This window comes from Molothrus aeneus, chromosome 12 (assembly GCF_037042795.1).
Source record: "Molothrus aeneus isolate 106 chromosome 12, BPBGC_Maene_1.0, whole genome shotgun sequence".
Classification (NCBI taxonomy): domain Eukaryota; kingdom Metazoa; phylum Chordata; class Aves; order Passeriformes; family Icteridae; genus Molothrus; species Molothrus aeneus.
The window spans coordinates 19,754,668-19,780,498 of record NC_089657.1 but is presented as its reverse complement, the minus strand read 5'-3'; the positions used below and the strand labels follow the sequence as shown (position 1 = coordinate 19,780,498).

At 42.8% G+C, this 25,831-nt stretch overlaps 1 protein-coding gene across 10 annotated transcripts in view; it reads left to right on the top strand.

Moving 5' to 3' along the window:
* IQSEC1 (IQ motif and Sec7 domain ArfGEF 1) overlaps positions 1 to 25,831 on the top strand; it is a 302,049-nt gene that overhangs the window by 255,420 nt on the left and 20,798 nt on the right. For all 10 annotated transcript variants that reach the window (XM_066558298.1, XM_066558306.1, XM_066558301.1 and 7 more), the window contains 7 exons: positions 4,641 to 4,920; positions 5,492 to 6,756; positions 19,414 to 19,575; positions 20,903 to 21,025; positions 21,785 to 21,951; positions 24,169 to 24,308; positions 25,581 to 25,610. In XM_066558298.1, coding sequence (XP_066414395.1) covers positions 4,641 to 4,920; positions 5,492 to 6,756; positions 19,414 to 19,575; positions 20,903 to 21,025; positions 21,785 to 21,951; positions 24,169 to 24,308; positions 25,581 to 25,610 — 2,167 coding nt within the window. The remainder of the gene's footprint in view (positions 1 to 4,640; positions 4,921 to 5,491; positions 6,757 to 19,413; positions 19,576 to 20,902; positions 21,026 to 21,784; positions 21,952 to 24,168; positions 24,309 to 25,580; positions 25,611 to 25,831) is intronic.

Genomic DNA, 25,831 nt, shown 5'->3' with positions numbered 1-25,831 from the left:
CTGAGAGGCAGCACTGAATCATTGCTTGCATGTGCTGTTATTGTTATACACTTCCTTTTTATAGGCACGTAGTTCTAAAGTTCTGGGCCTCAGGAGGAAAGGGACTTTCTGCTTTTCTGCTATCAAATGTCTGTCTTTCACAGTATAAATTCTCTGGCAGATAAATTCTTGTGCCTCTGTATCCAAACCAGCAGCTCCTCTGGTCATTTTGCCATTAGTCAGTGGAACAGATACATCCATACTCGTGGAAAAGCTTGGGGTTTGCTCCTTTCTGGAATTCAGGTCTTTTTAATTCAGGTCGTTTTTAAGGTTTCCATTTTAAGCTCAAATGTTGAAGTTCTCTTATTTTCAAAGTTTTTTCTTTATTGTACTTTTTTTCCCCTTTGCTTTGCTAATAGTTTGGCAAGATTTGAAGGCAAAGGAAGGTGTGAATATAAAAATGAAAAATAAAGAATGACAGTAGATAGTCAAACATCCTGAATAATATGTTATTGTTTTAAAATATGGGAGTGGATTTAAGGTACTGGTGCTAATTACAGCCTTTGTGATTAGAAGTAATAATTGAAAGTGTAAAATGAGAGCCAGGGAAGAAAAGACCTGCCAGGCTTGTGCTGCTAAAATGCCTGGAGAGGAAATGTTTTGCTTTGGTCATGGCTAACCACACAACTGGAGAGGGAGAGAGGAGACAGAGCTTCTTCTTATTAGGTAGTTGAAAGCAACTCATCCCTGAATTGTGGGAAATGACTGGAAAATCAGGACTTTTTCCTCCCCTTTTTGTCAGCCTGGATTTTTTTAACAGTATTATAAGCTGAGGTTTATGCAGGAAGAAATTTTCAGTTTCTGACAAAATGCTGATTCAGTCAGTGCTGGCAACTGTTTCAAAAAGTTATTTAGTTGTATAAAGTTTTTCAATGGCTCTATTTTAAATTTTTGTTCATGCAAAGTCATATTAGTAATACTAATTATTTTTAAATATTTCATTTTCATTCTTCAGCTGTTCCATTCTCTGCTTCTTTGTAAAGGTTGCAAGCAACCTTTCACTTTTTCTGGCTTGGCAGATAATGAATGTCTATTTTCTGCTGAAACAGGAGTGCAATAAAACAGTTGGACTTATAGGTTAATTTCAGCTGCTTTGCATTCTCCTAATAATACACAATTAGAATATTCAACAGATTGCTGGGCTCACTAGTAATATGCAGTTGCACATTGCAGGGAGATAAACCAAATTAATCCACTAGATTTTTTTTTAAAAACAATGAAATTATCAGTAATTGTACTGGACATATCTGGTAGGTGGCAGATGCCTCAAATTGGAGACATTTATTAAGAAGCAGTTCCTAATTCCAGTTAGGAATTTTAATTAACATTTCTTTAATATAATATATATGCATGTATATATAGTAAAAACATAAGTAATAGTAATTAACATTATTACATTTTTTACATTTTTGTAGTGTGCTTAATATACTTAATGTCTCACCCATCAGAGAGAGGCAGGGTGTGCAGGGTGTGGAGGTGAAGCAGGGCTGCAGAGGACTCTCAGCTTCTCCCTCAGTCCAGGGAGACTTCTCCTGCTTCTCACTGCAAGCCTGGAGCAGAGCCCTTGACATTTTTGTGTGTTGGCAGTTTTAGTAAGTGCACAGGTAAAAACCAGCCCTGTAACCCTGCAACGACTGGCTCGTGTTCTGAGTTTGTGTTACAGAGTTGTTGGGTTGGAGAAGCCCTCCCAGCCACTGAGTCCAACCATTCCCCAGCAGTGCCAAGGCCACCCCTGCCCCATGTCCCCAGGTGCCACATCCACACGGATTTCAACCTGTCCCAGCCAGGGAGCAGAGCAGCTGTGCAGAGCAGCCAGTTTCTCCAGGAGAAGGCTGGGAGGAGCAGTGCCAGAGGCTTTGCTGAGGTCCCAGCAGGTGACATCCAGCCTGTCCTCACCACCAAAGCAGGTCACCTTGTCACAGGAGGAGAGCAGGACCTGCCTTTCCCAGCCCCAGGCTGGCCAGACCTGATCTCCAGGTTGTCCTGCTCTGTGAGCTGCCCAGCACTGAGGTCAGGCTGGCACATCTGGAGATCCCAAACTGCCCTTGCACCCTTGTGACAGATGGGTGTTGTGTGTTTGATAGCCTGCAGTGACCCAGGCCTGCTGGGAGTTGGCTCAGCGGGCCCTGCTGCCGGCTCTGTGCTGCTCCCTCAGTGCAGCAAGCCAGCTTGCCATCCTTGCAGCTTCACACAAGTCATATTTGTTGACATGTTTTTCTTCTCCAAACATATGTAAAGTAGAAAAAGTAGAAAGCAAGCTGCTTTTCTTTGCCAGTGAAGTTTCACTTTAATGAAATAATTCATATGGAGCTTCAGCTGCTCCTGGGAGGCCGGGAAGAGCTGAATGGGGGACAGCCTTAAAGCCTGTGCACGTGTGTTTGCTTGGAAGGGCTCTTGTTGTGCCTGTTGTAAATGTAATTACTTCCATGCTTCAAAGGTCAGGTGGCAGGGAATAGGCCCATGAGCCAAATGAGATTGAGCATTACAGTCAGTCAAGCATCACATTTATACCTGAGAAAGTACAAAAGGCAAACTAAAAATTAAGAAGGAACCCTTCACTTTAGTCAGAACTCTGGGCAGATATCCTTCCAACTTCTTGTGATTAGGGCAGTGCCCTTTTTGTTGAGGAAAAGGTTAAGGGACCCTTCCAAGGTAGTGTTATTAAAATGTCAGCAGGAGGTTATAATCAGCATGGAAGGGATATTAAATAGTTCACAATGCAAGGGTGAGGAAGGCAGAAAATGTCAACAGAACCAAAGAAGATAATTCCAGCCTTCCTGTTAAAAACAAATTTGCCATGCTTGTATGGAAAGTACTTACAAATAAACTGGCAGCTAGGATGTGATGTCCAAAATAGCACAGCTCACAGCTGGCAGAACAGAGGAAGGAATTTCAGTGTTTAAAAGAGAACGTGGAGCAGCTCAGTATCATCCCATGTCTTTAATGGATGCTTCGGAGAAAATGACCTGTTTGTTTTTAGCGGGTGGTTACACAGTTTCACTGTCACCGGCAGAACTCTGGATAGTTTATCATTTTTAAGTTGAAAGCCAGCTGTATCACGGAGGGAAAGGGATTAGTTTCCTGTCAGCTTCCTTTTTGGAAAAAGCAATGTGTGCACACTGCAAATATTTCCAGCTTGGGTTAAGTATGTTTGAAAATACCTTTTGGTTGGAGTCATATTTTGATGGGCAAAGAGAGAGGACTTGCTTTCAGTTTTACATGTTTATAGAAGCATTTTAAGAAATCTAAGGGGCTTTTTTAGTTCTCCTTCCCTTTAAAAAGTACAAACTGTTCAAGCTGGGAGAGTTTGGCCGGGGTTAACCCTCAGCTCTTCAGTGAGTGGAGAACATTCTTTCAGAAATTGCTCTGTAGTTTTTGAAGGGACAGCTGAGAGACAACAGGAGGGCTTTGGTTTTTAAGTACAGATGAATGAAGGAAAAAAATACAGGGTGTGGTGGGAATGTGGAGTTTTACTTCTTTGGAGTTTGGATGTACCGTTCCTAAAACAAAAGGTAGGGGAAGAGCTGCTTGTATTAGTGCATGTGTGAAGTGTTTGCTGAGTCTTTTCAGGAATTAAAAAAAAAATAAATCGTTTTTCTGTCAATGCTCTGTGTACACTGGATGAGACAGACAGTAAGTAGTGCTGTGAAACATTAAAAGATGAAGAGTGAAAGTGCATGTATTGCAATGTGAGCGTGTCCTCCTGCAAATACAACCCAAATACAAATTGCTGTTAGTCATCAGTACTTCAGAATACACCTAGGGCTTGGTTTTACAATGTTTCCTATTGTGTGCCACCCTTTGAATAGAAAAGGTGTTTTTCCTTTCCTTTATTCCTTAGCAATAACAGTGTTCCTGTGAAAACAAAGTAGTCTCTTTGCTAGATGGGTGCTATTGAGCTTTCTTCATCTGAAACCATGTTGCTTTCATTAGCTAGAAACACCATCCCTTGGGATGCTTTACTCCAAAACCTACCAAAAGTATCCCATGGGAGCAGTCTTTCACTAGCAGGGAAATAAATGAGATTATTGTATCATTGGAGTTGGAAGTACTTTGGTTTTTAGAAACATCATAGCTCTCAAGATCCATTAAATCCCTATCTCCATGAAAGTAATCCTTTTATTTCAAATTGTAATATATGGGTAAGAAAATATTGCTTTAATTGGTCAAAGCAAAGAAAGACATAAATAAGCATCTGTCATTTTGAATGGAGAAGCTTGGAAATAAGCAGTCTTATAAGAAATTAGAAGTTTTCATGCATTTTACAGAGTAGCTCCTGAGCGACTTACTCAGGATGTTATTAGTAATTAGTGTATAAAGTTAAATAATGCTTGAAACCTCCATTACCCTATTTGACTCATGCTCTAAAGATGTCACAGGCGTGACAGATTGAGACTTGCAAAAACTACAGCAAAAACTGCAGCAAAAACTGAGGTGCTTGTCATGAAAGCCACATTACTTGTAACACCTGCATGCGAACAGCGAAACTTGCTGGATGCCTACCCAAAATGAAACTAAAGCAGAACTGTGCTGTTTGCTGGGGAGAATTTCAGTGTGCTGGGCTCACCCGAGGCTTTTGCTGTCTCTCTTTTGTTGTGCAGCGTTGAGGGGGAGGCTCCCAGCAGCGAGACCGGCACGTCCCTGGATAGCCCGTCCGGCTACCCGCAGGGCCCTATAACGCACAGCTCCGCCCTGAGCCCCGAGCACTACGAGCACCCCTACGGGCTCTACTCCATCGCGCCGGGCCAGCAGCGAGCCCGCCGGCCCAAGCTGCAGCACTCCACCTCCATCCTGCGCAAACAGGCCGAGGAGGAGGCCATCAAACGGTCCCGATCGCTTTCCGAGAGCTATGAACTCTCTTCAGACCTACAGGATAAGCAGGTATTTGAGCTCTGGTACCTCGTTTGTGTCTGTGAATTGGGAGAAGTCTTTTCTAGCATCACTTCACTTGGGATGTTTAATTCTGTTATTCTTTGTCCCCTGCTAGAGAAATGTGTATTCTTTGTCTCCCTCCTGGAGAAAAGTGTAAAAGATATTAACAGTTTAATTAAAATTTAGTAGTTTTAGCAGTTAATACTGTTAAAAGTAAAAACAGTTCTTGGAACTGAGATTGTATGCTCCAGGAGTGTACTAGAATGTAATCATGCAAAACATTTTTCTAAGAAAATGAATCATTTTGAAACCCAGGTGTTTTTGTTGTCGCAGAAAGGAAGAACTTATTGCAACTGATATTCTCTTATATCTGTGAGGTGAATTAATATACTTCTGTATTTTATGGTGGAATTTATGGTGGATGACTATTCAGTTCATCATTGGAGTTTTGAGGTTGTACTTTCAAAATCAATACATATAAAGTATATTAAAGAGGTTACGAGAGTTGAATGTTTTTGTGAGACTTTCCCCTTGTCCCGAGCGGCACGAAGTGACGAGGGCTGCGTGTGTTCCCTGGCAGGTGGAGATGCTAGAACGGAAGTATGGGGGCCGTCTGATCACCAGACATGCTGCCCGCACCATCCAGACCGCCTTCCGCCAGTATCAGATGAACAAGAACTTCGAGCGCCTGCGCAGTTCTATGTCCGAGAACCGCATGTCAAGGCGCATCGTCCTGTCCAATATGAGAATGCAGTTTTCCTTTGAAGGACCTGAGAAAGTCCACAGCTCCTACTTCGAGGGGAAGCAAGTTTCTGTTACAAATGATGGGTCAAAGCTGGGCTCCCTGGTACCGTCGGAGTGCAATGAGCTCGGGGACACGGCTACCATGAAGTCCCCGGCGGCGTCCACTGATTTCACTGATGCCATAACAGAACTGGAGGATGCTTTTTCCAGGCAGGTGAAATCCCTGGCGGAATCCATCGACGACGCGCTGAACTGCCGCAGTCTGCATTCGGATGAAATCCAGAGCGCGGAGCAGGTCAGGAGCCGGGAGATGGAGAGGGAGAGCTGCGCCCCGAGCAAAGCGGCGATGCACAACGTGGATCACAGGAAGCTGGACGAGATGACGGCGTCCTACAGCGATGTCACGTTGTACATCGACGAGGAGGAGCTGTCCCCGCCCCTGCCGCTCTCCCAGTCCGTGGACAGGCCGTCCAGCACGGAGTCGGACTTGAGGCTCCGCTCCGTGAACTCTTCCCAAGAGTACTGGTCCATGACCCACAAAGACGATAAGTTAGACACTGATACGAGCTGCAGGAGTACCCCATCACTGGAATGCCAGGAGCAGAGGATGAGGATGGATCACCTCCCCCTGCTCACCATCGAGCCGCCCAGTGACAGTTCCGTGGACTTGAGCGATCGCTCGGAGAGGGGCTCATTAAAGAGACAGAATGCGTACGACCGAGGCATCCCCAGCCAGCAAGGCAGCCCTAAACATATCCCTCACAGCATTCCTGCCAAGATCATCACCCGGGAGGAGCAGGAGGCCAGGCACAGGGCTAGGCCCATAGACAGTCACTTGGCCATCAATGGCACAGCAAACAGGCAAAGCAAATCAGAGTCTGATTACTCTGATGGAGACAACGACAGCATCAACAGCACTTCCAATTCCAATGATACAATAAATTGCAGCTCAGAATCCTCTTCTAGGGACAGCCTAAGGGAGCAAACCTTGAGCAAACAAACCTACCACAAAGAGACTCGCAACAGCTGGGATTCCCCTGCCTTCAGTAACGATGTTATCAGGAAACGCCATTATAGGATTGGGCTGAATCTTTTTAACAAGTAAGTACAGCAGTTCCTGCCTTCCTCTCAGTGTCACTGAGAATGAACCAGGAATATTCTTCTTGTAACAGGTAAGGTAAGACTGGTGTCTGGTACTGACCTTCCAGTGAATAAACAAGGGGCTTGTGGTGACTGTTCATGTTCAAGTTTAAGTTGATGTCTTCATAGTTTAACAGCTTCAGGAGAAAAAGAAAAAATGTAATTATGAGTGTAGGAATGGTAGTAAATTATTGAAGATTAATCCAACTCCCTTCTTGGAGAAAAATATGGTGGCTTGATCCCGATCCATTTTTTGGTGTTATGTTATAAAAAATTCAGATTTCTTCCTGCCCTAATCATGTAGGTGGTGTAAAACTCATTGGATAGGAATTAGAAACAGCATGCAGCATATGATGAGTTTCCTGTTTAACACTGGCAGGACCTGGAATTTGTTCAGTAGATTTCATTAAAACTGTGATGCTAAAAGCCAATGCACTGAATATTTTGTAAACTAAATGAATATTTATCATTTATCACAGAACTATCACAAAATTTGTATTTCTGCCTATGACTAATAGTTTTCCTATGTTTTCCCTGTGGCTTGAGTGATTTCAGGCCTCCTTTTCAGATAGCAGTGCTTTGATGTGTTTGGATTGATAGGTTGGTGGTTCCTCGTGTATTTGTTCTAACATTATAGTCAGTTAAAGCTTTTTGGTGCCATCACATGAGTGAGCATTACAGCCCCAAGTTTGGCTGTAAACACTTTCAGGTTTAGTTTTTAATCTGTGTGAAAATGCCTTTATGGGAGCTTCCAGCCAATTGGAATTATGCAAGTCACAGGATCGCTGCTTGTGAAGTTGAATGGGTAGGAAAATACATCAATTAGCTCTTTTTTAGAAAATTTGAAAATAACATCCTTGGCAGGGCAGGTGGGGAGGAAGGTGTTGGTGCTGTTGGCTGACATTTAACACTTGGTGTTTGCCTGGATTTGCACAGCAATTGAGCCTCGAGCAGTCAATGCTCAGTGAGCCTCAGGCTTGGTAAGAGTCTTTTGAGTCAGCTGCAGGAGGATGTAGGGAAAAAGTGAATGGAAAAAGTGCCCAGGCAGCATGCAGGGGTGAATGAGAGCATTGGAGCTGTCAGGTGCTGCTAGTGACACATCAGTAGGAGGCTGAAAGTGAAAAATAAACATCAGGAACAGACAAGAATAGAGGCAGTTGTTTGAAACAGATCAAAGTGACCTTGCTGCACAGATTTGCACAAAGATAAACCTGTTTTCTGTATTGTTCTGAGGTGATGAGCAGCTCCTCAGCAGTGAGTGCTGCAGGACAGGACTCTGCAGAACTCCAGGCAGCACCTCTGAGTGCATCTTCTGCTCTGTGTGATTTCCTTTTCTCCACTGCATTTTATCTCCAGCATTGAAAGCAAAGTGAAGATTGTCATTGCTCTCTGCTAAGTCAGTGTGATTCTATTGATTCCTCGGATAGTCCCCACATTTCCCACATATCCCACACGTCTTGGGTTTTGATTGTGGCCCTTCAAGTCTGAGGATTGTGACATTTTCCTTAATGTGCAGTGTCAGGTATTGAACTGTCATAGAGTGGATGGTACATAAGTCTCTAAATTCTTTTGAGAAGGGAGCTGGAGAACCTTCAAAGCTTTATTCTTGTGAAAGCTCAGGAGTCCCTAGAGAGTGCATCAGGTGGGATTGCAAATTGCATCTTGAGGTGAGTGGTCAGTGCAGTGGCCAGGTCAGTGCAGCAGAGTCACTTCATTGTCTTTTCACCACATTATCTTCACAACAGATTTATGATCAGAAAACGAGGGAGCAGTGACAGCGTTGGCAGCAGCTCCTGGGAGGATGTGTGCTCCACCCAGGAGGAAGCACTGAAAGAAGTGGCTTTGAACTTAGCTAGTACAAGAAGGCAACTTTTTTTTTCCAAATGTCTGCATCTACCAGAGGAAATTTTAGGCATGTCTTTTACAAGGAGCTCACGTTAATTTCATCGTGTCTTTGAAATCTTTCTTGCAAATTAAGATCCCAAGCCTTAATTAACAAATGTCCTTTCTTTGTGGTACATGAAGCTTGGCTGAAATGCAAAGAATTAAGAACCTTAAAGAAGGGCATAAATTGTAGCAAATACTTCTGGCTTTGTTCAGCAGAAGTGGTAAAAAGGATTAGGATTTTAAAAGCATGGGAAGTCACTATCATCTTAATTGAAATTTCAGTTTTTAGCTTTTCTGGCTTTCCTGTTTTAATAACAATTTTCAGAAGCCAAAGGACAGTTTTCTTATCAGAGACTCTTTGTTAGGATAGGCAGTTATGGGTGGGGTAAAAGTTGAGCACAGCTGGTGGTCCAGTTCACTTAAACACCGATAGATGCAAAACATCAGGAGCACAAAGCTCCCAGGAGAATGGACAACACAGGACATTGGGAAAAAATTATAGGTAATTGAAAATCACTTTTCTGGGAGTTCTATGGAAAGGTGTCCCTACCCATGGCAGAGGGTTTGGAAGAAATCATCTTTAGGATCCCTCCCAGCCCAAACCATTCTGTGACTCCGTGATCATCACTTGATCATGGAATTTTTTTCTGAGTGTAACTTGGCCTTCAATTTGGAACCTGAGTGTTGATTAAAGAAGTGCACTTGCACTCTTCAAAGGCATTTTGTAGTAGCCCCTAAGCTAGAAGGTAAAGTATCCCCCAAAATGGAATGATTTCTGCCAAAGAAATTGCAAGTGAGTAACAGCTTCTGTGCACTGCCGTGCCTCTGAATGGCAGCAGTGATTCCCCCTGGCAGTGGGCTGGCAGTGTGTGTTCCCATTCATTCCTCCCCAAAGCAAGGGCTGCAGGTGCATGCCCAGAGTGCAGCAGCTCCCAGGGAGCCTTGGGCAGGCCAGCTGTGTTGAATTGGGCATTTTCTTCAGTGGAGCTGGAAAGAGATGTGGACTGGGAGAAATGCACTAGAAACCATTCCTCCCTCACAGGCAGAAGGAAAACACTACCTAGAAAGGTTTATTTTGCAGGCTGAAAATCCTGCCAATGCAAATCCATCCTTCGAGACTGGTTTGCTTATAAACAAGGCTTCAAGAGGCCTTTTGACTGCTGCTTTCAAAACAAAAACAAGGAGAAAAAAAAAAGAAAAAAGAGCTGTGATTTGATTCTCCTGTTTGTTTTGACTGCAGGCTGGAAATACCAGGTTTACCAGTTATTGCACCCCATTCTGGTAGGATTTTCAGGTTCCATCCTGCTACTGATGCACTGATGGTTCTGAGAGATTAACTACAAGTGTTTAACCTCAGCAGTGTGAGATGTGTCCTGCCCATGGGTCAGCAGTGCAGGGCTGGCATTCTGTGCACGGGGATTGCCACAGAGCCTGGTGCCACCAGGGGGGTGACAGCAGCTCTGGGGCCCTGCCAAGAGTTGGTGGCTGCCAGGTGTGTTTGTTGCCAACACTGCCTGGGTTACTGTGTCCCCTGGCCGCGGTGACACACCCGGCAGGGCCATGGCAGGGACAGGGACAGGGACAGGGACAGGGCAGTGCCTGCTCAGCACTCCTGGGCACGGGGCACAAACACCTTCTGTGCTAACAAAGCAGTGTCAGCAAAATGGGGACAACATCTGAGTGGTTTGAGAACTTGTTGCAGCTGTGCCTGGTGTTCTAGAAGATGGGAGATAAGGGTTGGCATTGCTCAGACTCAGTTTTTAATCTAGCAGAGCCTGGAGTCATGTTTAGTGTCTCCTCTGGGATATCAGCTGTTGGCAGGCACTGGAAATGGTCCTCCCATCTGGCAGGGTTCCTGTGGCATTGTGTTCCTTGCCATGGGAGCCAGTCTTGCTGGTGCTGATTGCTGACATTGCTGGTGAGGAGAGGCTGCAAAGTGCAGCTCAGGGGCTGCTTCACTGCTCTGAGCTTAATGCCAGGGCATAGTTTAGGCTTTTCATCCTAATCCTACATGTACTTCTTGAGGATACATGAACCACCACTTTACAGTGCTAGAAGAGAGCCTGGACCAGCAATCATTTTACAATAAATTTTCCCAGATTCCTTTCCCCCTCCACCTCCCTTCTTTTGTCCTCTTTTCCTCTCTGGAAAGGGCAGTGACAGATGGAGAACTGTTCCTCACGTGTCCTCAGTGCATTACAGTGCTCTGAGCTGAAGGGTTTGCTGTAGCTTCTTTTATAAAAGGCCATTATCAAGGTTCCTGCTATTCCAAAGTTCTCCTGAAGGATTTATTGACAGAGATAAAAAGGCTCCAGTATCTGTTTGCAATATGCAATGATGTATCATCATTAGCCCTGAAAGCCCTACTGGCTTCCTTTATTGCACAATGGGGATGATTTTATTCCAATTTAAAACCCACTGTTGATATGAATTGGATACTAATTCCAGGAGCAGACTTTTTCCAACATTTCTGGATTCCCCAGAATATTAATTTAAGAAGGGTTTTTTTTTTCTATTTTACTAAGCAGATATGAGAGGAATTTGCTGAGTGCTGGTGGGATTATACCAAAGACAATATTACAAATTACAGTTTCTAGATAAATTCTTGTTGGAAATCTGAGGCACACAATAATAATATTGTGAGAAGGCACATTTTTCATTTTCCATGAAAGCAGCTTTAACTGTTCAACAGAAGTATAAGGTTTCCATCATTTTCCATCTCCAGGTAGAGACTGAAGGTAATTTGGATTCCTGCATACTGTCACACTCAGAAAGTGCTACAAGCTTTGTTTCTATTTGAAATCCTTAAAAGTTTCCAAATGTTGCTTACTTGGTTTGTAAAAAATAGTTTTGCAAGTAGTCATTAATTTAACTCCTGTAATAAGTGTACTAATCTGGTGTTCTTAATTTTCACCCATCATACTCATAATGAATTTCAGTTAAGATGCTGAACATACTTCTGTATTGCTTAGAGTCAGTCCCATCCATTCCAGTATCTGGTCTCTAAACACGTGCTTTTGGACCGTCCTCCTTTCAATTTGAATTTGGAAGCTCATTGGAAACATTTCTAATGATTTTAAACTTTGTAAATACAGATTGAGTAGGAAGGGAGAATGTGTAAATCAAACTGAGTTCGTTCTCCTTACCTTTGAACCAATTCTTTTCTTTTGCCAGCTGATCCCTAATATCTTCAATGATTTTTTTGAATGATTTGATAGAAAGAGGAAGGGGGAGAGAAGGGGCTTGGCCAGGATTTCACAACAGAGCCATTTGCTGTCCTCGTGTGTGTGCTAAGAGGGACTTTACTGTTGTTGCAACATCTGGACTGCAGATTATTCAGGCGCAGTCGGTTCCAACAAAAATTAAAATCAAAGCACTCCATGTAACTTGTCCTCTAACATGCCGAGCAGTTAGTAAGAGGAGAAGAATGTTCTTAGCATGACTCTCATTATTTCTAAAAACATTTAGCCCTAAGTGAGAACACCCAAAGAAAAAAAAGCTTTGTGTGTTTTGCTTTGTTCTGTGCATGTTTTATCTTTTCTCCCGGAGGAGCCATTTTTCCTCCTTTTTTTCCAAAACAAGTGCTTGGATTAGCATAAATTATATCCCATCCAAAGCAGCTGAAATGTAGAACCAATAGTAAATTGAAGCGCTGGGTTCAAATATGGGCATGGGGATTCCTTTTATTGCCATTAAAAGGCAATATAAACTTCCCCAAATGTTGGAAGCAAATGTGGCTTTGCTGGAAGCAGCAATAGCTGAGTGTGAGTGGCCCTGGATCCCTGCAAGAGCCATTACCTCATCCCTGCCTCCAGCTCCTGCTGCCCTTAAACATTCCAGGCACACTCCTGCCTCCCTGCTACGTGCCAGGAATGGGAGCCCAGCCCTGACAATGCCTGCGTGCCTCCTGTTGGAAAATGAGCCCATGAATGGTGGAATTTCGCTGCCTGAGCAGCTCCAGACAGCGGCTGATGGGGCTCCAGGTGCCTGAATTGGAATTCCTTCTGTCCAAACATCTCCAGGGGTCAAATTTTGAAGGTGACAGATGTGACCAGCTGCCTTTGCAGGAATGCAGGGGACAGTTGGAATAGGGACATGGGAAGGCTGTGTAGGAAAAAGAGTTGAGGAAAAGGGAAGGTCCCATCAATGCTTTCTTGTGTAACAGTTCATATCTACCAGCTGAATTGGGGATTTGTAGGTCGTGATTGGCAAATCAGGAGATGTTTAAACTGTACTTGCACAAAAGGTGTCCCTTTCAAAGGGAATGTGATTGTCAGAGTTTCCCGTTTTTACTCAGCAGAGTTGCAGAACTTGAAGCTGAAGTGCTTCTGTTTGGTGTAAGTGTGGTGAGGGTGTGGAAAGAGGATTTAGGGCAGGGACACGAGAAGACATAAGGACAGGGACTGTTCCTTAATTTAAAGGACACAGTCATCCTAAAGTGTTGTTCCTGACAACACTTGCATAAACATGAGGGCAACACTCAGCCCTGGCACACAGTTCTGAGAGAGGCAGCCAGTTCTCCATATGTCTTGTCCCAAAGTGGAATGTGCTTTGCTCTGCTGGCAGCTACAAACTCCTGCCCCTGCTCTGTGAGAAATGCAGCAGGGTCAGAGGAGGTGAGAACAACCTCACAGAGTGTTTTGGTTGGTTAATTTAACTAAAAAATTCCCTTCTTACTGCTTTCTTTCTTGTGAGGAAGGAAGGAGTGGGGGGACAAAGAAGCAGGCTGCCCACTGCCAAGGGAGGGAATAAAGAGGAGGTAGGAAATGCTCTGGCAGATGACTCAGGGCTGCTTTCACTAGCAAGGACATGTCCAGCTACTGCACTGGAGTGCTTGGGGTGTGCCTCTGTGCCTCTCCACGGTGCTGCCTGCTCTGTTCCTCAGGAGTGGTGCTTCTTACACAGGAAAATCCTTTTTCTGAAACACTTTTAAACTCCATTTCCCCTCCTTGATTAGAATGAGCCAGACTTTCTGCTCAGGGGCATTTAGGTGCCTTTGATACACTTTTTGCCCTTTGATACACTTTTTACCCTTTTATAATCAGCTCTGATACAGGCAATAACTTTTCAGACCAACCTAAACATCCAGTAGCAGTAATAATGTTCAATGTATAATTTCCTGGCACCTTGTTAGGAAATGATTCCATAAAGAAACTGGTTGGCCAGGCAGAAAGTCATGGTAGAACCATGTAGGTCAGCTTCTCAATTTCATGAAAATATACATCTACAGAGTTTCCTCTCTTTATTTTGCTCCCTCACCAAACAGAACCAGGCACTGAGATCACTTCCTGGTGAATTCTTTCCTTAGTGGCATGAGTGGAAATTAACTTTTCGTGAACAGAGGTTACTCCAGGTAATTTGGTGTGATTGCAAGTGTGCCCTGACCTTTCCATCTGTGGTGGGAGGTCTTCAATGAACTTCAGAGAATTAATATCCTAATGTGGGAGAAACCATCCCCACTGGGGGCAAACTGTAGTGCTTCTGCCCAAATCATGGGAATAACTATCTTCCTGTTCCCATGAGATGCAGAGGAGAGAAATGTGCTCTTTCCTGGCTTATTCTCCCGACCCAGGGATTTTTTCTTGTAATTACCAGATGATGCAATTTACAGCCAGTTTTTCTTTCTCTTCGTTGAATAGTTGTGCAATTGAGAAAAGCACAGCTCAGGGTTCCCACTCAGTTTCTCTCCTTTTCCTCCTCTCAATCCCCTTTTGCCTCACTGTGGAGTGAACTCTGACAAGTTGTTTTGGCACTAGTTTGGGCAGTATTTTAAGGATAGTGGTTTTTTCCTTCTTAGCCAGAAGGTTTAAAATAGACCTAGGGATTCTCTTGGCTTCACTGCAGCAGCAGTGGGCTCTTCAGCAAAAGCAAAGCAAAAAGTACAGCCATAGAAACAAAACTGAGCTGTGTGCCACACTAAGGAGAATGTTCAACTAACTTGTTATTGCCAGCCTGGTGATTTAAAAATATTTAACTTCTTCAATGATTCTAAGAAAAGTCTTAGGTTCTTGCATTAAAAAAGCCATCCCTGTTTTTTAGTGTTGAAGTAATGCTTATTTTTGTGACAACTGTAAATATTTTCAAAATGAGATCGCTGGTATCAAAGGCAAGTGAGATTATTATTATTATTTCTTTTTTTACAGAGGGCTGGCATCATAGCTGCATTAAACACTCCACCTCTGACATGAAAAGATTTCTTTGGCAGCTCTATGTTTGTGAAGTGTTCCTGTTTGCAGTGGGTTTCTACCAGCCTCTAAGAAATGTTTCTACTTCTGGTTTGCTTCTTTTCCAATTGTCTCAGTTTCCCTGTAGCAGAGACAAGGAACCAACAAGCATAGGTGTGCCTTCAGAAATCCTGGAGTTACAGAAGTGTCAGCAGGCTTCTCTCTCTCAGTCAGGCTGGCTTTGCCCCCTTGCCTTAGAGCAGTGTGCTTGTGGTTATTTGCACTGTTCATAAATCCCTGCTTTAATTCAGATGATGCTTCTGGCATTGCTGGGTATTGGAAATGGCCCATGCTCGTTTGTTAATGAATGCTCTCATTTTACAGCTCTCTTACTGTCTGAGCTGTAAAAGGAAATACAAAGATTTCATGTGGTTTGGGGTGTTTGTAAGCTTTACATATTCAGCTTATATTCACATTCAGGAACAGGCAAGGCTTTATCCACCTTTGTGCTGTGGTTTTGTGGCAGGTTTCTGTTTCAGGCAGTGCTTGCTACTCCTTCTCTCCTCTTGGCTGCTGTGCACACAGGCACTTTATCCACACTGTGGCTTGGATACTACAATGGTGGTGCAGCTGTGGGGAGTGCTTGACTGGATTAAAAAAAATACTAATAAAAACCAAGCCAAACCAAACCACCAAACCATGCTAAAAAAAAAAAAAAAAAAAAAAAAGCACCAAAAATCAAAACATAACAACAACAAAAAAAAAGAAACCCAAACCCAAAACACCTTTTTGGCCTCATTCAGTTTGTCAGGAAGCCCCAAACCAGCAACAGGAATGTGAGAAGAGCCTGCTGGCAGTGCCTCTGGAGTGCTCACCAGCTCAGCACTGGGGCTTACTGGGTTTGTCCTGGCTGCACCAGTAAACCCAGGGGATACCAGAGCATCCCGTGCTGATCCCTCTTCCCATCCAGAATCCAATTTGATGGAGTTTTTCCTCCACCAAATTCATTTGTCAGAATCATTGCAGTGTTTTTGTAAAAGCAATATTTCTTGAAAATTTAAGGAGAACAGTTTGGATTTGTATAGGAAGTCAATCAGGTTTTCCCCTTCCCTTCTTCCAAGGAGGAGCTGTCTCTGCCTCCCTTCTCAAACTCTGGCAGGTCTTGGGCCCTTCAGGATCTGGCCAGTACTCTCTAAGAAATGAGCTTATTAAAATATACTGGCTTGATCTGTTATTCTGAAGTTTCCATTAATCCTTCCATCATTTTATGTCCCTTAGAAGTCACTTTAAACTAGCCTAAATGTCTTGTTATTAATCAGTTTCTGGCAAGATCCTTAGTCCTTTAATCAACCTCTGAGAATATTATGAAAAAATTTTGCACCTCTTCTGGTGTTGATTTTTTCTTCTTCTTTCAGTGGATCCTTGTGATTTTTTTTATATTTTTTTTGGTTGATTGTTTCATTTTAGGTTGTTTTGTTGGGGGTTTTTTTGAGACAGAAGACCTTTTTAAACTCATTTTGGAAGCAACCTGGTAAATATCAAAAGTTCTCTAAATAACCACATCATCAGCTATGCAAGGTGCTCATGTTAGAGGGTTTATTTTGATATTAGTTAATGTATTCAAATCTGAAAATAACTGCTCTGCTTCTGCTGCTTCCTCCATTGCTATTTATAGATTCCTTATCTTGTCTGTTATTGGTCTGTGTAATTAACAAGCCATCAGTGGGAATTTTCCTAATCACAAAAGACTCTTAGTTGTAAGTACAAAGCAGTCTGTGCCCAACTCTGAGCAGACAGAAAGGAGGATACCTTATCCAGGGGTCCTGTCCTGTTCAGTCCTGACCCTTGTGTCCCACTCCCTTCTGCATCCAGTCAGACACTTGGAAAAGCCAGGCTTTGGTGAAAAGGAAGGTTTGTTCAGTTCAGAACAGCTGGGTTTGCCAGCAGAGAATCCCTGGCTGCTGGTGTTGTTCAGACCTGGCCTCCCCACAGCCTGGCAGATCCCTGCTGTGAAAAACCACCTTGGGAAGGAGCAAATGAGCTTCTGGTGCTTTGCTGGAGGTCAGCACCACAACCTTCACATCCTCCTGTGCATTTAGGGAGCAACTCCTTCAGACTTGGTGGTATTTGAGATTTCTGGTGTTGGAGGTGATTTAAATTTCCATTATCCTATTAGTTCTTCAGTTTCTCTGGTTTTGAAAAGAGACAAAATGCTGCTTATGTTAAAAGCAGAAAGGGAAGGCCCCCTTGAGTAACATTTTTCTCTGAACCTATTGTTAACTTCACTTTTGAAGTAAATTTTCCTTGGAAATGCAGCACTTCAGAACACTCTGGAAGAGTCATCATTTTCTGGTAAGTACTTTTCCTGGTGAATAAGATAATGTCCCTCCTGGTGGGAGGTGGGAAGGAGCTTAAACAACAATAAACCCTGAGCCTGCCTGCCTTACCAGAGATTGATCAAACAGGGAAGGAGCAGCCTTCATTCCTACAGCCTGGGGGTTCAAGTGTTATTTGCATATAATTGCTGCCAGGTTACAGCTTTTGTAACAAACTGGACTATTTGAAATAATCCTAGACTGCTTTCAAATAATCCCAGACTGCAAAACTCCTTGATATTTCACTCCAGCATGAGGGGAGTATTGATGGGAAAAGAGCTCTTGGCTTCCAGTGTTTTGTAAATGGATTTTTAACTCTGTTTTGGACACTCACCTAGCCTGGATTGAAGGGTATTTGAATCAAGTGACTTCATATTACCAAACCAGGGCAAAGCTTCTTAGGTGAAAAAGCAGACCCTGACTTATGTAAAATTATACAACTAGAGAGGGGCTGATGAAAAAGAAATTATTTTATCTTTGTGATGATTTTAAATGTTCAGGCTTATGCAGGTGTTAGGAATTCAAATTGGTTTTTGGTACAGTAAGTAATGATCCAGCATTTTCTATATGACAGGGAAAGGTGATCTTTGGATTAAGCTGTGGGTTTTGAGTGCTGTTTTCTACTTTGACAGTCACTGGAGAGGAGCTCTCCTGGGTTTGTATCTCTGAATTTACTGGACAAATGCAGCTCACTAACAAGGGGGAATGGAGAAAACTGTTCCTGCTTTTGTTGGGTGCTGTGAATTTAAATTTAGAAAGATTAAGGGTTCTGAAATACAGTTTAAAAGCATATGAACATAGCAATTACATTACTTACAGAAAAGGGACTTTTTAGGATGAAGGAGATTAGTTTTAGAAGATGACCGTGTGTGTAATCTTATTGCAGATGAAAAGAGCCACAAAGCCTGATGCAAGAAATTGAGATTTGAGAACTCCCTTTTGATTAAATTATATGTATTTCTCTGATCTGTCTAATTCTTAATAGGGCATTAAGTGTATAATAATGGAATGTAAAAGAGTAGGAGAACTGAATGATGATGTATTTAGCAATGTTATTTGCAATTAAAACCCTGGGGAAGGGTTATGGTTGTGTGATCAACCTTGTATAAAAATAGCACGGTCACCTTGTCCTCTTGATTGATTTTGCTTGCCTTAAAGGAAATATCTTTTAGGTCATCCAGCAAGCTGCAAACCACCCACTCTTACAGGTGGGCATTATAGCATAATTCCATACAAAATAAAGCTGATGATGGAATTACTGGCTCTGTAAAGATTCTCCTTGAATATTTTTAAAAGCAGTGATGGTTTTCTGCTGTGTTGCATTGCTGGATGATGCAGTGCACAGTGTGTGCTGTAAGGGGGATTTTGCAGCACTTGAGAATAAAGCAGCATTTGGCTTTATAAGCAATATCTTTTATTGCCAGCTCTGTCCCAACCCTCCTCCTCAGCACACACTTCTTAATAAGTTAAAATGAGTGACTTTAGTTTGCTTTGTTTTGGGATGTGAAAGTGGTTACAGCTAAATCTGGAGCTGTGTAAAGAGATGTAAAACACTGCAGAAACTGGGAAGGTGCTTGTCTGAGGGAGGGAAATCTGGGGCAGTGGGTGTGTTAAAGGAAGGAACTAAAAGTCTCAATTAGATGAGAGTTACACCATTTTTAATTGAGTTTTTTTGCTTGACTGGCTGTAGTTTTCCCCCTTATTTTTTGTTCTCTCAGCTTGCAAGTGACACCACTTCAGATGTTTTTATTCATTAAGTTTAACTTTTGCCAGCAGGCAGGAGGGAGGTCAGGAGAGCTCCTTGTTTCTTGTTTTTCAGCAGCAGCTTTTCAGTTCAGTTTCTGGAAGGTGCCTCTCTCCCAGCAACAGGAGCTTTTAGTAGCTGGTGTTGGGCTTTGTTTCACTGGCACGGGAGGCTGTTTGCATCCAGAGCTTCTCCTTGGGAGGTTCTGGAGCAGGGAATGTGTGAAAACAGGCCAAGATGTGTCTCAAAGCTGTCAGCTTTTAGCAGTGAGCAATGCATTCAGCTGGACATTCCTGCAGCTCCACTAGCCCATGCTGCTGGGACATTGCTTAAAAGTGATTGAATATATTCACCATCATCGACAGAACTGGTGTGGAATTTGAATCAGATGTGATCAGGAGGAACGGAAGCCAAGCCATACTTTTGCACTGTCATTTCTCCTCCTCAGAAAACCCGAGAAGGGAGTGCAGTACCTGATCGAGCGCGGCTTCGTGCCCGACACGCCCGTGGGGGTTGCGCATTTCCTGCTGCAGAGGAAGGGGCTCAGCCGGCAGATGATCGGAGAGTTCCTGGGCAATCGGCAGAAGCAGTTCAACAGGGACGTGCTGGAGTGAGTATGGTGTGGGAAGGGGGAGCCCTGCCCTCCCTGCTGCACCTGCTGCCTGCGGCTCACAGAAAGGCTGCTTCATTCCCTGCCCCATCCTGCTCTTGGCCAGCCTGTTCCTGCGGGTCCTTAATTGTGCTAATTGCTTCATTTGGAGTCTGCACATGTGCTTTACACCTTGGAATGGGAAAATACCATTTACACCAGGAATGAGAAAAGGGCTTTTGACACTCTGACAGAATTCACAATAATGGGAAGCCTGTGAGCATTATTGCAGAACTGATAGTAAAGTTTAGGTGAGGATTGGAAAGGGTGTGAGAAATGCCAGGCTCGTTGTTTCATTGTGCTTTTGCATAAAAGGAAAAATAGTAAAAGCAAGGTGTAAGAATCCGTGTCAAACAACAAACTAAATAACTATTTAGTGCAATACAACAGCAAGGGGAATAAGTAGCTTGCTGTTAATCTACATTAGCTACAGTGTTACTGGAAGAAAAATATGAGCTTCTGCAATTTGTCATTGGATATCTATACTTTTAAGAAAAAGGTTTTAAAAGTGGATGGTGCTTTCTGTGGTTTCTGCATTACAGTGCTGTTGCTTGCAGTGATTCATGTCTGGTCATTTCAAAACTAAAAGCTAAGCTTAAAGGAAATTTATAAGGCTCTGATTTTAAAGCAGTCTTTAAACAAAGTATTAGAATGACATAGTTCATGTGGCTGATTATATTAAAATGGCTCCCTTTTATTTTTTGTCAGCACTGTATTTTCAGAGCAAGAAAATAATAATTTCTCCATAGATGTTAACTGAAAGTCATGGCAAATGATGTGGAGATGAGAATTACAGTAATAATAAAAGAGTATCCAAACAAGGTTATTTTTTCTCTCTGCAATTAAGAATGTTCCTAGACACAGAGCCATTTGGTGCAGATTATTGTGCCTGCTGCAGGCTGTCTGAGATATGATATTTTGGGCAGTATAAACTATTTATTATTGTTGGAGGCATTGTGATAGTTGATTGGCCTGGAAGCACAGAACTAATAATTATTTGTGGCAGTGGTACATCACTTAAAATGATCAGACATTTGTCATTCCAGTGGCTCTTCAGTTAAAAAACACAAGGGTCTGCTCACATGTGCACATTCTCATTGATCTGTTATTTTCAACCTCCCTTCACAGCTTACCTGCAATTATTGCAATTGCTGCTGAAAGTTTAAAAAACAATTCCACGAATCTCCGTCAGATGGAAAATTGAAAAGTTTTTTCTGTTTCAAAATCTTCCCTTTGTACTGTGTTGTTAGAAATGAAGAGACAGGATGTGAATCTGTTTTTGTCCTAGCTGTGTGGTGGATGAGATGGACTTCTCCACAATGGAGCTGGATGAAGCACTCAGGAAATTTCAGGCCCACATCCGTGTCCAAGGAGAAGCCCAGAAGGTGGAGCGGCTCATTGAAGCTTTCAGGTAGGATGTGAAATAAATCCCTCAGTCCCCAGAAACCTGCTGCTTTGCAGTCAGACTGCAGAACTGGGGAACTTGGGCTTATCCAAGTTACTTTCCTGATTATTTTCAGTGTCATCATGAGGTACAAACACTTTCAAATATGTCTTGTTTAGGAGGGGAGGTTGCTAAGTATGGAATAGGAAGTTTCATTTGCTGGTGTTGTTCACATGTGGCATTTGTATTAATAGAACTTTCTCAGAAGTTCTTTCTGGCATCAGTTGAAAAGATACTCAAGAATTTTTTAACATCTCTAAGAATATATGAATATATTTGGATTTAGTAGTTTATATGAGTGGAATTAAAAGCCCATGTTCTTTCTAGGGTATGTATACTCCTGGCTTTTCATTAAATACTTCAACAACAGTGGGAGAAAGAGGAGTCACTTATCAGTACTGACAGAGCTGTATCCAGGGCAGGATGAGGTGGAAATCACCACATGGCAGTAAGCCAAAATCAATGCTGTGTTCTTACCTGTTGTTGGGGTATTAATCACTGAAAAAAATGGGATACAGAAGTTACTGTAGTAAGTGAAGTTACAGTTAAGGAGAACCAAACTCCTTGCATGTTCAAGGATTGCCTTAGGAAAACATGTGGATGGAAAGCTAAAGCTGTGTGTGGACAGGGAGCAGCAGCTTGCTGAGGCTCTGGATGCAGCAGGTGGGTTATTTGGTGCATTTGAGCAGTGCCTCCCAGCCCTGACAGCCTCCCTGGTGTTCCCAGCCAGCGTTACTGCATCTGCAACCCGGGCGTGGTGCGGCAGTTCCGCAACCCCGACACCATCTTCATCCTGGCCTTCGCCATCATCCTCCTCAACACCGACATGTACAGCCCCAACGTCAAACCCGAGCGCAAGATGAAGCTGGAGGACTTCATCAAGAACCTCAGGGGTAAGAGAGCCTCAGGGCAAACTCCTCAAAGCTTTTCCCTGTCACCGTCCCTGCAGGGACACTCTGTGTTTCCTGGGAACGACTTCACGTTGCTGTCACCTGGCTGCCATTTGGACAGACTTCAGTCATTTCTGTAACAGCAAAACCAGAATTAATTGTGTCATATTTTGTCCTTTTTATCTTGTCTTTCTTGAATGGATGGATGTATTGTCAGGACCTTTCATTTTAGGACCAGTAAAAAACCAAAATACTTTTGGTGTTCTGGAATTTCAGATCTTGAAAGTCCTGGTTGGTGATTTTATTCCCTGAATTTATATAAGGCAGCAATGAACAACCTGTGCCTAGCAGATGTTCCAGCTTAGCAAAGTTTGTTAGTGCTGAGATTTTATTGTAAAATCCACAAATACTCCAAAGGCCTCATAGGCATCTCTTGGCATAATGCTGCAGTTACATTTGTGGAGTTAGCTGCAGTTACATTTGTGGAGTTAGCCACAGCACATTCTGTCAGAACTCCAGCATGCATGCCAGCAGTTCTTGGTACTGCAGGCATTTCTGCAACAGGCTACCTTGCTGCAGTAAATCACTGCATCACAAAGGGTGGGCTGTGGAAGGCTTGGCCATGTGGCACAGAACAGAGGTGGTTTTGCTTGCTTCTATCTGCAAACAAATTGTATTTTATCACTGTATTTTTTATGGAAGCAGTTGTTGGGCTGGGGTGACAAAGTATTCTATCTTTGCTTCTGAAGGGGAGATAAGAGTTTATTGCTTTAAAACCTGTTTAAAAAAGAGACATGCATCTCTCTGTCCCCAGAAAACCCAACTTTAAGTCACTTAGTGAAATTGGACTCCTTCCATTGCTATTAAAAATTCAGGATCAAGCATTCATGCCATTGGTGTGGCATTTGTTAGAATGCCACGCCAATGATAATCACACAGTGCTAAACAATAATATTGGATCTGGGCTATTTTGTTAATTTGTTTGTCCAGATTAAACTAGTTCTTTTTGAAATCTTAAATGAAATATTGGTTAAGTAATTTTAATGCATTCATAAGCTTCTCACATAGGAAATTATTTCATGAACCTTGAGTAAGACAGAGGCAAAATGAAATGGTTCTTCTGCTTCCTCCCAGGGGTTTATTCCTAGGAGAATGTCATATGAAGGTTTTAGTGTCTAAAAAGGAATTTAACTCATTGCAGCTTTAATACCAAACAGAGGTGTGAAAGAAAAAGAAAATCCTTTAGTGTAGGAGCGTCAGGGGGTAGGACAGTCGGGATGGATGGAGAGCAGAGATCTCTGCAGCCAGGACAGGAACTTGGGGTTCATTGCAAAGGGCCTGGGTGCAGGGCCCTGCTGGGAGCTGCCAGGCACAGCTGGAGCAGGACTGAGAGAAGAGAGGGGTGGAGAGGATGAGAGGATGAGAGAGTAAAAGGGTGAGAGCGTAAGGGAGTAAAAAAGGGTAAGAGCATAAAAGGGTAAGAGAGTAAAAGGGTAAGAGAGCGAGGTTCCCATTACAATACCATAAATCTTCTTCTGTGTTGAATATTCTGATTCTCACTAAGCAATTTAGTACAATATACAAATCCTATAGCATTTCCATACAGCCTATAAGAATCACTACATTACTATACTGTGTTATATTTTAAACCCTAAAAACTCCTCTTTAGACCCCTTCTGCCAAGCTGTAGGGTCTGCTCTGACCCTTGGGCCTGTCTGCAAGCAGAGGGCATTGTTTCATCAAAAGGGGATCACCTTCAGCTGGCCACACCATTGTTTTCCAGTTGTTCAGTAACTGAGGGATCTCAAAGCTTGCTTTCATTTCAATCTCGCTTATAGTTTCTATATTCTCAAAATCTTTTGCCAGACAATCATATTTATAAGGCTTTCCTGTTTCATCTTCCCCAACACTTTAGGAAGTCAGCCTTTTTATGTCTTAGTTCTAGATGGAGTTTTAAAACAAAAAATCCCCAAACCTGGGTGATCTCCATCAATGTCTTGGTGTATGGGCAGCAAGCTTCTGGACCAAAATCAGTGTTTGAATCGTGTTCACACCACTTCTTCTGCGTGGCTGAGGCAGCACAAGGGTGCACAGGAGGAGCTGCTGGCAGCTGGCAGAAACCAGCACAAACATCCAGGCAGGCAGGCAGCACTGGGAGGGCAGGAAAGCAGAGAGTGCCAGGATTTTCTCCTCCCTGCTAACAGCAGCTTGGCCCTGCAGGGGTGGATGATGGGGAGGACATCCCGCGGGAGATGCTGATCGGGATCTACGAGCGCATCCGCAAGCGCGAGCTGAAGACCAACGAGGACCACGTGTCCCAGGTGCAGAAGGTGGAGAAGCTCATCGTGGGCAAGAAACCGGTGAGTGCCCTCTGTGTGCCACGGGGAGGGCAGGGCAGGGCAGCAGAGCTGGGCTGCTCCCCACTACAGACTGGCCCACAAATGGCAAAGGGCACAAACTGCTGCAATCATTCCCTGTAAGGTTGACTTAAATTCTGGAGTGTCCATGCAGATGAATTTTGGTTTTGCAGTTATGGGTGACATGATGATGTTAGGAGTCTTAAAATCCTTTATTGTGAAGCTTTACAATTCTGAAATATCTGCATTTTAGGCAGTTCTCTTGTTTATTTCTAAAGAATCAAAGTGCTTTGTTAATGTGATATTGTGTAGAGAACTGTATTTCAAAATGTGCACTGTCAGTTACAGCTCCATAATTTACAAGAGTAACAGAGAAGTTCTGTTCATATCAGCATCTTTGTCACCTGCTCAGCTTCTTCCATGACCTGGGATTTGTAAGGGGATGTGGGGTCATTTTATCTCAGGACATTCTGAAATCAGGTCCCAGGGATTCTGATACTGGGTTTGAGCATCCAAAGATAGGATTGTTGTGGGAAAAGTCCTGAAATATTTTGCTATATAAATGAATCTTGCTATATAAAAGCATCTCTTGGAAAAGGAGAGAGAAAAGAAAGGCCACAGCATTTTGCCTCCAAATGTGGCTCTCAAGATTCTCCCTGTTACAGTTAAAGGGCTTTGAACTGTAATCTCTTCTCAGACAAGCCTTAGTCAGGGGAAGGGGGAAGGGAATGAGGGACCCCACCAAAAATCTAAATTTGGTCTGTTTCAAGTAAAGAATATTCTGAGGAGATCTCTTTGAAGAAGCAGAGGAAAGAAAGCATAATTTTTATAAAAGCTTGTAACTGTTTTTGAGAGGAAGGGAAATAAATATTCTGAAGTCAGTATTGATGCACTTAATATGAAACTTTGTTTCTGTAATTGGGAATTTAAGCTTATATATAGGCTTCTGTGGGAGATGTTTTCTTTCCGTGTTTCTTTTTTTATTCAGACATGTGGCAATTCAAATCCTAAACTAATCCTGACCTTGTAAACTAAATGGGATTAAGAAAACAATGCCCTTGGTGGAGTCCTAGCTTGAAGGATTCTTCTGGTGGGAGACTTTTTAACTGTGTGCAAGGAATTTAGGGGAACAGGCAAGAGTCTTTATTGATAGCTCTATTTGTTTTTACTTTATAGGCATTTAGTCATAGTCAGAGCGTGCCGTATTTACTTGCTATGATACAGTTCTGTGTTTCTCTGAAGTTTAATCAACTTGTATGTGTCTTTCTACTGTAGATTGGATCTCTGCACCATGGACTTGGTTGTGTAGGTATTTCTCTCCTACTCCTTCAAAATTTATAGTCATTGTAACTGGCAGCATTTTCCTAAACTGGAAATAAGACATTCTGTTACATTTAAAAAATAAAATTTTAAATTACTGATGTTCTTTCAGACAAAATTTTTGTTGTGTTATAGTAAAAACTCTCTAAAGTATAAAGATTTTCTTAAAAATTTATTTCCCAGAGGCTACTTAATTTATTGCCAAG